The 12,644-nt window shown below is 41.4% G+C and overlaps 1 protein-coding gene across 1 annotated transcript in view; it reads right to left on the bottom strand.

Moving 5' to 3' along the window:
* LOC126471065 (galactosylgalactosylxylosylprotein 3-beta-glucuronosyltransferase P-like) overlaps window positions 1-12,644 on the bottom strand; it is a 326,272-nt gene that overhangs the window by 201,650 nt on the left and 111,978 nt on the right. The window contains exon 3 of the mRNA XM_050099132.1: window positions 2,620-2,826. Within this exon, the coding sequence (XP_049955089.1) occupies window positions 2,620-2,826 (207 nt within the window). The remainder of the gene's footprint in view (window positions 1-2,619; window positions 2,827-12,644) is intronic.

The following is a 12,644-nucleotide window of genomic DNA, read 5'->3' as shown; positions in this document are numbered from 1 at the left end:
TATCCTGGTGCCACTGAACACAGTTTTGAGGCTGTTGCATTTTTTTCCGGCAGTTTCTATTTATAATAACAGAATAAAAGATGTACTTTGCGTATTCTGTTGAAAAATGATAACCGTTTCGGTATCATAATAATCTACAAGTCAATCGCTAGAGACAAAACAAGAATGAGATTTTCACTTGCAGCGGAGTGTGCGCTGATATGAAACTTCTTGGCAGATTAAAACTGTGTGCCGGACCGAGACTCGAACTCGGGACCTTTGCCCTTAGCGGGCAAGTGCTCTACCAACTTTTTTTTTTTTTTTTTTAATCTCATTTTGTTCGTCTTCGTTCTTTGTATCTGCTCGGGGCGGACGTCACAAAACACCCGTTTCAGTTCGTCGTTAATCCATTAACTCAGTTTTTTTTTTAATTTTATTACAAAGGGCAGCTAACCCTCTGACCGAACACACTGAGTTACCGAGCCGGCCCAACTGAGCTACCCAAGCACGACTCAAGCACCGGCCTCACAGCTTTACTTCTGCCAGTACCTCGTCTCCTACCTTCCAAACTTTACAGAAGCTCTCCTGTAAAGGTCCCGAGTTCGAGTCTCGGTCCGGCACACAGTTTTACTCTGCCAGGAAGTTTCAGAGATAAAACAAGTTTTGTACGTTGTTGTGGTCTAACAGTCCAAAGACTGGTTCGATGCAGCTGTCCACGCTGCTGTATTCTGTGCAAGCCTTTTCACCTCCAAATAACTACTGCAACCGACATACTTCTGAAGCTGCTTACTGTATTCATCACTTGGGCTCCCTCTACGATTTTTATGTCCCAAACTTCCTTCTAATACCAAGTTCGTGATCCCTCGATTTTTCAGTTTGTGTCTTATCAACCGATCGCTTCTAGTCAGATTGTGCCACAAATTACTTTTCTCATTAGTCCTATTCAGTACTTCTCACTAGTTACTTGATCTATCCATCTAATCTTCATCATTATTTCATAGCACTACATTTCAAAACCTTCTATTCTCTTCATGTCTTAACTGTTTATCGTCCGCGTTTCTCTTCCATACATGGCTACACTCCAGGCAAATAACTTGAGAAAAGACTTCCTGAGACTAAAATCTATGCTCGATGTTAACGTATTTCTCTTCTTCAGAAACGTTTCTCTTGCCTATGTCAGTCTACATGTTGTATTCTCTCAACTTCGCCTACCATGAGTTATTTTGCGGCCCAAATAGCAAAACTTAAGTGTCTCATTTCCTACTCTAATGCCCTCAGCATCACCTGATTTAATTCGACTAACATTCCGTTATCCTTATCTCTATCTAGTTGAAGTTTTGAATAGATACTGTCACTGTTGTTTCTTGGGGCACCGCAGACTCACCAAATAAAAAAAAAAAATGTTCAAATGTGTGTGAAATCTTATGGGACTTAACTGCTAAGGTCATCAGTCCCTAAGCTTACACACTACTTAACCTAAATCATCCTAAGGACAAACACACACACATGCCAGAGGGAGGACTCGAACCTCCGCCGGGACCAGCCGCACAGTCCATGACTGCAGCGCCTTAGACCGCTGGGCTAATCCCGCGCGGCTCACCAAATAAGTTACATAAAAAATGTCAATTGCAAGATCCCCTCGCTTCCAAACTGATACTTTTATAACTCAGCTTAGCCGCGAGTCCGTAGAGGGTGGTACATGTGATGTACAGTATGACTGGTCAGCATTTCCACCCGGAATCTGCGAGTGTAAGTCGGACCTTCCTCGATCCGCCTTGGTGGGTCGTGTCGTCGGATTTCCTCCTACCTGTGCGCGGTGCAGCTCTTCTAAATGTCGTCCCGTGCAGATTCTTCATTGGCGCATTAGATGTCTCTGTCGGTGGAAGCTAATTACCTGAAATTGTTGTCGGCCAACTTTGGGGTATCTATTTATCGAAATTAACATTCAGAATGCCGTAATATCACTTTTATTCCTATTAGATTAATACTGAAACACTCATGTCACAAATTACTCGTAACCGAGAGCATGGCTACCATCGAACAAGACAGGAAGAGCTCTTAACGCCGACTGCCGACTTTGGCGCGCAGTCCGTATCTCTTACTAGTTTCGTCACAGTCCGTGGATTTCCGATCAAGTTCGTACTTACTAAGATATGCATTTGTTAATGAACGGGTGTGAATTTTAACGAGTCATAATTATGATAAACAGTTTTAAACATCCAGAGGCTCCTCCTAGTATTCATGTTGTAGTAAATGAATTTAATTATTAAATATAAAGAAACAAAATCGGAGACTTTGGCGCCAAGATGGCGGTACTTCCCGTCATGTATATTTCCCAAGCTAACGCTTGTTGCTACGGTCCAGCGCCGAGCCCCACCCCACTACGCGCGACATACGGTCGCTTCGTCACCTAGCCAGCCAGCGTGGGAAATGCTCTCCGATTCATGGCCGGCTACGGACTACAGCACTTCCTAACTATCGTGAATATATCAATAAGAGACAATAATTTATTAAAACTGGTAAAAATGTCTTCCTCACATAAGAGGCACCTTACACAATGTCGGAATCTTGCACCCTCTAGGATAAATTTGTGCGATTGAAACAGAGGGATTTAAAATTTGGTGTAGTGGCGGTGCTCACCAGCTGGGCCGGCAGGCGGTGCGGCGCGTGGCGCAGTCTGTCGATCGCGGCGCGCACCACCTCCTCGCTGGACGCGGCAGCGGACGCCTCAGGCCCCGCCAGCGGGGACTGCAGCCACGTGGTCGACACGTGGTACTGCGCGACCACCAGGCACGCGGCCAGGCCCATCAGCAGCCACATCTTGTGCGACACCCGCATCGCCACAGCCTGCCACAGCGAAACACACCACTGTCACCCGCGCACGTTATCGAGTTGGCTCATTACACCTGGAGACAATGTTGACTGGAATACACTCTGAAATTCTCAAGGTAAAATACAGGGAGCGAAAGGTTATTTACAAGCTATACGGAAACCAGACTGCAGTTTTAAGAGTCGAAGGGTACGAAAAAAAAGCAGTAGTCGAGAAAGAAATGAGGCAGGGATGTAACATCTCCCCGATGTTGTTCGATCTGTACGTGGAGCGAGCAATGACGGAAATCGAGGAGATATTTGGAAAGGCAATTAAAGTTCGGGGAGAAGAAATAAAAACTTTGTGATTTGTCGATGACACTGTAAATCCATCACAGATGGCAAACGACTTACAAGCGCATTTGAACGGAATGGATAACGTTTTGAAGAGAGCTTACGAGGTAAGTGACATCGAAAGTGAAACAAAGGTAATGGAATGTACGGTAATTTAATCGAGTGGTGTTCATAGAATTACATTAGGAACTGAGACACTAAAATTAGTAGACGAGTTTTGCTATTTAGGCAGCAAAATAACTGATGATCGAACGATCAAGGATACAAAGTGCAAACTGACAATTGAAAGAAAAGCGTTTCTGAAAATGAGAAAATGCGTAGAAATTTAAGTGTCACAAAGTTTTATCTGAAGGAATTTGTGTGGAGTGTAGCGTTATGTAGAAGTGAAATGTGAACGAAAAGCAGTTGAGACAAGAAGAAAATTACAGCTTCTGCAATGTGGTACTACAGAAGAGTGCTGAAGATTAGATGGGTTGATGGAATACCTAATGAAGACGTGCTTAATAGAACTGGGAGAAAAAATAAATTTCTAAACTTATCTGATTACAAGAAGGGATCCGCTGATTTGACGCATTCTGAGGAATCCAGAAATCATCAGTTTGGTAATGGAGGGAAGTGCGTATGTGTGTGTGAGTGTGGGGGCCTTAAAACTATACAGGGTGTTACAAAAAGGTACGGCCATACGTTCAGGAAACATTCCTCACACACAAAGAAAGAAAATATGTTATGTGGACATGTGTCCGGAAACGCTTACTTTCCATGTTAGAGCTCATTTTATTACTTCTCTTCAAATCACATTAATCATGGAATGGAAACACACAGCAACATAACGTACCAGCGTGACTTCAAACACTTTGTTACAGGAAATGTTCAAAATGTCCTCCGTTAGAGAGGATACATGCATCCACCCTCCGTCGCATTGAATCCCTGATGCGCTGATGCAGCCCTGGAGAATGGCATATTGTATCACAGCCGTCCACAATACGAGCACGAAGAGTCTCTATATTTGGTACCGGGGTTGCGTAGACAAGAGCTTTCAACTGCCCCCATAAATGAAAGTCGAGAGGGTTGAGGTCAGGAGAGCGTGGAGGCCATGGAATTGGTCCGCCTCTACCAATCCATCGGTCACCGAATCTGTTGTTCAGAAGCGTACGAACACTTTGACTGAAATGTGCAAGAGCTCCATCGTGCATGAACCACATGTTGTGTCGTACTTGTAAAGGCACATGTTCTAGCAGCACACGTAGAGTATCCCGTATGAAATCATGATAACGTGCTCCATTGAGCGTAGGTGGAAGAACATGGGGCCCAATCAAGACATCACCAACAATGTCTGCCCAAACGTTCACAGAAAATCTGTGTTGATGACGTGATTGCACAATTGCGTGCGGATTCTCGTCAGCCCACACATGTTATTGTGAAAATTTACAATTTGATCACGTTGGAATGAAGCCTCATCCGTAAAGAGAACGTTTGCACTGAAATGAGGATTGACACATTGTTGGGTGAACCATTCGCAGAAGTGTACCCGTGGAGGCCGATCAGCTTCTGTACATGGTACGGAAACAACTGGTTCTCCCGTAGCGCTCTCCATACAGTGACGTGGTCAACGTTACCTTGTACAGCAGCAACTTCTCTGACGCTGACATTAGGGTTATCGTCAACTGCACGAAGAATTGACTCGTCCATTGCAGGTGTCCTCGTCGTTCTAGGTCTTCCCTAGTCGCGAGTCATAGGCTGGAATGTTCCGTGCTCCATAAGATGCCGATCAATTGCTTCGAACGTCTTCCTGTCGGGACACCTTCGTTCTGGAAATCTGTCTCGATACAAACGTACCGCGCCACGGCTATTGCCCCGTGCTAATCCATACACCAAACATCTGTGGTCATCAGTCCCCTAGAACTTAGAACTACTTAAACCTAACTAACCTAAGGACATCACACACATCCATGCCCGAGGCAGGATTCGAACCAGCGACCGGAGCGGTCACGCGGTTCCAGACTGAAGCGCCTAGAACCGCACGGCCACACCGGCCGGCTACAGTGTAACAGTTCTTTCTATGTCCTGTCCAGGTTTCATCGAGCGGTATTACTTGGCAGTGACATCATGCAAAAGTTACTTCGTCCATAAGTTTTGCACACCAGTGTATACTGAGCGAGGTGGCTCGGTGGTTAGCACACTGGACTCGCATTCGGAAGGACGACGGTTCAGTCCCGCGTCCGGCCATCCTCGTTTGGGTTTTCCGCGATTTCCCTAAATCGCTTCAGAAAAATGCCGGGATGGTTCCTCTGACAGGGCACGGCCGACTTCCTTCCTTATCCTTCCCTAATCCGATGAGACCGATGACCTCGCTGTTTGGTCTCTACCCCCAAATCAACCCAACCCAGCACCAGTGTATATTCACAATTTCCAGTACAGTGTGCATTTTAAAATGAGATATAAATAACTTAATTTGTCAATAAATTCTTATGTTGTGAAATTCAATAGCAGAGTTCTCTTTCCTGTACCTTACAGGGCCACACTGCAGTCTTGATGCCAGTGCCACAAATGTTTGAAATAAAAAGTGTTTTTGTTTAATACTGTGTTGCGGGCCCTCTTATAATCGTAATAGACGTAAGCATAAACATTTTATGGGCTCATTCGGCTTAGTTTTTAAATGAACAGCTGATACGGCTAAGTCAGCATGCACCTCTCAAACCATGCACCCCATGGCCTAAAATTCCTTGTGGCGCCGCTTCAGCTGGTAATATCGCTAAGACTTTGATATGAATGATTAAAGTCATTTTGACAATTTGCTCTGAGTTCGATTCTCTGGAAGGTGATTTCTTCCGTAACTCATTTCATCCAGGCCAGATCTCATAAAATTTTTACTTCCTGTCACCAGATGAGGATTCTTCAGCTCCTGAACCTGGGAAAAAGCATTTACAGATAACTTTATTAGCCAGCGAGGTATTGCGAAGAAGTATTTATTGGAGTTAGAAATATTTAAAATTAGCTGTTTTGTTCATTCCTTTTGTTACCTCGCACTTGCCTAGCAATATGTTTGCCTGTAGGTTACGTTATTTTTAAAAAGGAAATACTGATATTGCATAGGTATGAATATCATCTTCTTGTTCTCTCGTTTATAAACAAATAGTTCTTCATGGTGATGTTAGTAAATCGTGTTGAATACCATAATGATACCAATCCTTTTCACTTCAATTTCATCAATTCATCAAATCATACATTGTACAGTAAAATTTTATGCACACTCTTTTACATCGGCAAATTACTCTAGCTGATGTGGGGTGCTTCAGTCACTATGAAGATGACAGCGATCCAATGTTATGAACATTTATAAATATCACAACAGTCTCTGATTGCAAATACTTGTTTACTCAATTACCGGTTTCAATGACTATTTTCAGATTGATCATAAAAGATAAAATACTCTTATTTATGAAAAAGTGTATGTGCTAGAAGACTATCAACTATTACAAGCAATATCATAAAATACATGGTCTGGAATGTCAGCAAACACACTAGTCTTCTAGAAGGTAACAGAGAAGGAAATAAAATATATAGTCATAAATGGCATCGCCACATCTACTACAATTATGATAAAATGGGTAAACACTAATAATTTTTAACGTCGGGTCGTCGCTAGCGTACATTGTTTACAACTGGGGCGCAAACGGCTGAGAGGCCTGATCGCTAGATGTCACTGGAAGAAGCCAGTTTGCAACGGTGTGATACAAAGTCAGAAATATGATCATAGATATTCTGCATAAAACCAAATCGGATACATTAAAATGCCTTAAGAAATAGCTGGTGGGTTCGAAGAAAAATATTTGTTAAAGTATAAGAGGTAGCTCCAAGTAACTGTCTGTGAATTAATATGCGGTGCAATGAAGTTAATTGAGAGCAGCATATCACAGATTAAAAAGTCACAGGCTCAGCAGGAATACCAGGAACATATATAAGAAACCAAACCGCCCGCTGTGCCTGTGACTTTCTTACCCTTTGACATGCTGCTGTAAGTTAACTTTATTGTACCGTATATTAATTCATAGACACTTATTTACAGCTACTTCTATAATTCAAACAAATATTTTTCTTTGGACCAATGTTAAAACTCTAGCTCTTTCTTAGAGTGCAATTAGATGTATCCGATTTCGTTTTATTTAGAATGTCTAATATCATATTTTTAAATTTGTATCATGCAGTTGCAAACTGCCTTTGTCCAGCGACATCTAGCGGTCAGGCCCCGTAGGTGTACACACGGTACGGTACGTTTGCGACCACTCGACATTACAGGTCATGGGTGTTTACCATTTTACTCTGTGTGACGATGCAGTTTATGGCTACATACATTTTATTTGCTTACTCTATTAACTTAATGAAGACAGGTCCTGACTACCTACTTTATGATACTGATTGTAATAGTTGATAGCCTACTATTGAGTACAAGTTTTCATAAATATGCACGTTTTCTCTTCTTAGATCAACATGAAGATGATCATAATGACTTAAACCGATAATTGAATAAACATATATTTGTGATCAGAGTCTGTTGCGGCATTTACAAAATTTCATTACTGCCGTTATTATCTTTACAGATTAATTACAAAAAAAATTTGTCTGGTAGGTTCTGCACTACAGGTTCTGCCTATGAGGTCTGTTGATCCTAAATTCGGCTCTGACTAAAACCTATGGACGCCAAACATGGCAGTGGATTTTCACCTGACTTTTCATGTTAATATACTGTTCTATAAAAACGACCTGATCCTATAATTTGAAGTGTGCTAACATAGAAGAAGAGATGAAAGGAAGGGAGGTTAGGGGTCAACGATAACGTTACAGACAGAGACCAGATTGGACAAGAATGGGGAAGAAAATCGATCGTGTTATTTTCAAAGAGAAAATTCCTCCATGCACCGTAATCGATTAGAGGAAACCACTGAAAACGTAAGTCAAGATGCCATAACAGGATTTGCATCCAGCTCTTCCTAGAAGCTGCTGCAGTGTTTCAACTACGTCGAAATTACGTCAGGGGGAAAGAGCGAGTCAGAACAGTTTATTCGTTGTTAGTCTAGCATAACAACCAATCGCATTATGTTTTTAGTTGACTTGTCCACTCTCAGTACGAATTTTAGGCTGTTTCCCAATTCACACCATATAAATACAATGCATCTTCAGTTAAAACACAAATACAAAATAACTGTCACAGAATTCGCAGACAGGTTGTGCACATGGATACTTTTCCTTAGGGTCACGAAAAAGAAATGGTCATCGTAAGGACTGAAGCAGCACAACGGAAGTCAAAGCAATCTTCGGTGAAATTATAAGTAAAGGCGTCAAAATCAAGAGTGCAGGATGAATTACACCGTTAAACGCAGAGGAGTGAGCGGGTAGGTGGGAAGATTCCATTGAAAGCCTTACGAGCGGGAGGAACTGTCTAATGACCTGGTGAAAACAGAAATGGTAGTCAAAGGGCTCTGAGCACTATGGGACTTAACATCTGTGGTCATCAGTCCCCTTGAACTTAGAACTACTTAAACCTAACTAACCTAAGGACATCACACACATCCATGCCCGAATCAGGATTTGAACCTGCGACCGTAGCGGTCACGCGGTTCCAGACTGAAGCGCCTAGAACCGCACGGCCACACCGGCCGGCCGAAGAAATGGTAGTCGATTTGGGAAACATACAAAAGTAGCAATGAAGGAAATACGAGTAAAATATAGTTTTATGAGAAGAGTTAAGACTCTAGGTGAAAGGATATCAATGATAAGATTCGCTGATGATATTACTATCCTCAGTGAACGTGAGAATAAATGCGGAGTCTGTTAAGTGGAATTAACTATCTTATCAGCACAGGTTATGGACTGAAGATAAACCGAAGAGACACTTAAGTAATGAAGAGTTGCAGAACTGAGATTACTGATGAAATTAATATCAAAATTGGTGACCACAAAGTGGACGAAGTGAAGGAATTCTGCTACCTTAGGGAAAAATAACACAGAACTGACAAACCAAAGGATGACTTAAAAAGTGGTCTAATACGAGCAAGAAGTGAATTCCTGGCCGAAAAGAGTCTACCAGTACGAAATATTGATCTTAATTTGAGGGGGAAGTTTGTGAGTCAGGAGAATAGCACTGTATGGAAGTGTATCATGGACTGTGGAGAAACCGAAGAAGAAGAGCATTGAAACATCCTAGATGTGGTGCTATACAAAGATGATGAAAATCAGGTGGAGTGATAAGAAGTGAGGAGGTTTTCCACAATATCGGTAAGTAAACGAACATTTGGAAACCACTGCCAAAAAGAAGGGACAGGATGACAGGACATGAGAGACATCAGCGAATGAATTCCATGGTTCTAAAGGGACCTGTAGATGTTAAAACTCTAGGGGAAGACAGAGACTAGAACATATCCAACAAAGAATTGAAGATTGAGAATGCAAGTGCTACTCTAAGATTTGGAGGCTGGCACAGGAGAGTAATTCTTGGCGGCTCGCACCGAACTAGTCAGAAAACCAATGAAAGAAAAGTTACTAAATTTTTTGACGGTAGTATGAACAGCTGAACATAGACTTAAAATGAGAGGAACTGCCCAGTCATGGTTGGGCTACGGCTCTTCATTAGAGGCCCGTGTCACGGAGGGATTGGCACTGAAGATTTCTTATATGACATTTGTAAGCCCTACCACGTATCCTGAAAATCGTTGGAAAATAAATTCGCAACGTGCAAAATGTTTTTCAAATATTCTAACCTGAAAGGATGCCGCCTGAAAACAAACTCTGTTCATTTTAGATGGTTCTTTTCCCTTTCACAACGAGAAATTATTTGCCTATGAAAGCAATATCTCAATTTCGGTGTCACTGAGGTGTCGCCCTTTCTGTCTCTACAGTTTTGGAGGAAAAATAACACTCACATATTTACTGGTACAGAGAATCAGCTACCGTTGCAGAGACAGCACTGAGATGTATGCATGATGCTACCACAGCGGAACATGTAATATTTCTGTGATATAATGCCACATTTTACAGCACGTGAACTAAATGATTTCCGATAATCTAAACTTTTCATCGCTATTTCTTATAAAACTGTTCTTGAAAGTTCTGGACAAGGTTCAGGAAGTTTATCGAATGTGTTTAAGGTAGAAGATAGGGCATCTATTATGGAAATACTACTAGCACGACGAAGCTGTTATGGTGACTAGGGATGGTCGCGCCACACGTGCCATAACACGAATTTTATACGACTTAATAGTCGTGATTTTCTGCATATTCATTACATTTACCGTAAACGTAGAAGAAAGTATGACGAAATATGTTTGCAACAAGGTCAAAATTCTAATTATTGACAAAGTGAGGAAGCAAACATCCACCATGCTTTAGATTTTGTATTTTCTACCCTTAAATGTCTTTCACGGTGACTTTTCGTATCGCATCAGAGTCTGTACCATTGAAACCAAATAATGACACTTCACAGCATGTGTGCTGATAACATCTGATGTAACATTAGACACTTTTTGTTTTCAAACCAATAGCTGATACTCTAAAACTGGGATGATTTAGCAGATACCCTGTTGCGGTTAAGGCACTTGAGAAAGAGAAAAGAGACGTATCCAATAGCTGACGTCTGTTTTCAGTTCAGTCTGTGGTGAATCTGATTCGTTCATTTCCTCGTTTCGAGTATTACTCAACGCAACTCTCTTCTCCTCAACCGAGATTAATTTTTTTTTAACTTTTAGAGATAATCCTTAGCCACTTAGTCACAGTATGCAGAACTGTCTCGGAAATAGGTAGCTCTTAATTTTTTATTTGATTCAACAGAATCTGAATTATAAGTCATAATAGTATTTCAATATTTTCAGTAAATCTTACTGGGAAGATAGTCACATTTTTTTTTAGCAAGCAGTATGAGCGCAGACAGTGTCATTAGAGACGGCGCACTATCTGTGACATGAAAGCAAGAAGGAGTAAGTAGTACGTTTGAGAAAATATCCCAGGGTTTGAAGAATTATGTAAGGAGGTCACGAATAACGATATAAGAATGGAAAGATAGAGATGAACATCTTCCATGTTAGCCGTTACTTAAGGTCAGCTATTAGTCTTGCTGTCAGTTACATGGTTTGGAATTGAATTAAAGATCACTGGCATAAGAACAGAAGGTAACCTTCCCAAACTTTTCTTTCAAAGAACCATCCGGGAATCCGTATGAGAAAATCTCCAGAAGCCTCGACAACTGAAACTGTAGGGCCACATTTGATCAAGAGCGCTCATACAATGTCTCAATCATTACGTTGTTACCGGTGGCAAAGCCAGATGAGGTGTGTGGCGAATAACATCACCTCCCAAAGTTGTGACTATAATCAGTATCATAGCAGCCAGAGTTCTCGTGAGACGAGTGGTAATTCATAATAACACCCTCAGCCGTGTGTTTAAATCTGTTTATTCAAATGCGACCGGTTTCGGTGAAACACTGCACCATCATGAGGCCCATCTATTGGCAAAAATTTGACCTCTCTTTGCCAATAGAGAGACCTGATGATGATGTAGTGTCACCGAAACAGGTCGCATTTGAATAAACAGAGTTAATCACTCGGCTGGAGATGTTATCATTGATTGTTATATACTGTCCATCCGTTGTCTGACTCTCCATCCGAAATAGAAGATGGATATACGAAAGTGAGACGAGTGGAATCAAAACTAGCAAATGATATAGCGACGAAGATTGTGGAATCGTATTATAGAGCAGGCGGGTTCAAATCACCTTCAGGCCATCGAAGTCTAAGTTTGATTCCGATTTCCTGGGTCACTTAAGGTGAATTTCATTTAGACAACAGCTGATTCCATTTCCTCGTTTCGAGTATTACTCAACGCAACTCTCTTCTCCTCACCCGAGATTATTTTTTTTTTTTTTTAACTTTTAGAGATAATCCTTAGCCACTTAGTCACAGTATGCAGAACTGTCTCACTAGTCAAATTGACTTAGTGTCCCATTTCTACACATTTTGATATCGACGGAACGGTAACCTTATTTTCACAGATCACCGGAAGTTCTTCATCTTTCATTAATACACAGTTTTAAATATGGTCTGATAAATGAAAGAAGTAGGGCTTATAGCCAACAAAATGTTTTGGTTTCGGAGTGGGTTTCCTGGTGGATACATGCTATAAACAGTCCACTATCATTAACCCACTATAGATTGCCAATAATGACATCCACAGTTAACGCTCAAAGATTTCTAAAGCGCCTTTATCGGCTTTGGTTAAGGCAACTAACAAATAATTCAGCTAGACAGGACAATCTTAAAGAGGTACTCGACTATAATTTCATGTTTCTTTCATTTTCGTTAGTAATGGTGACTGACTACCTGTAACTATCCTCTAAAGACGACAGTAAACAAACTTTAATTTTAGAATAGCTTTCACGGGCTTTTATCCGCTGATAATTGTTTTCTGAATAAAGACAAGTCGTTGCAGGATCTACTGATAACGGAACTGAAGTAATA

Source organism: Schistocerca serialis, chromosome 3, assembly GCF_023864345.2.
Source record: "Schistocerca serialis cubense isolate TAMUIC-IGC-003099 chromosome 3, iqSchSeri2.2, whole genome shotgun sequence".
In the NCBI taxonomy this organism is placed as follows: domain Eukaryota; kingdom Metazoa; phylum Arthropoda; class Insecta; order Orthoptera; family Acrididae; genus Schistocerca; species Schistocerca serialis.
This window is presented reverse-complemented; position numbering and strand designations above follow the sequence as displayed.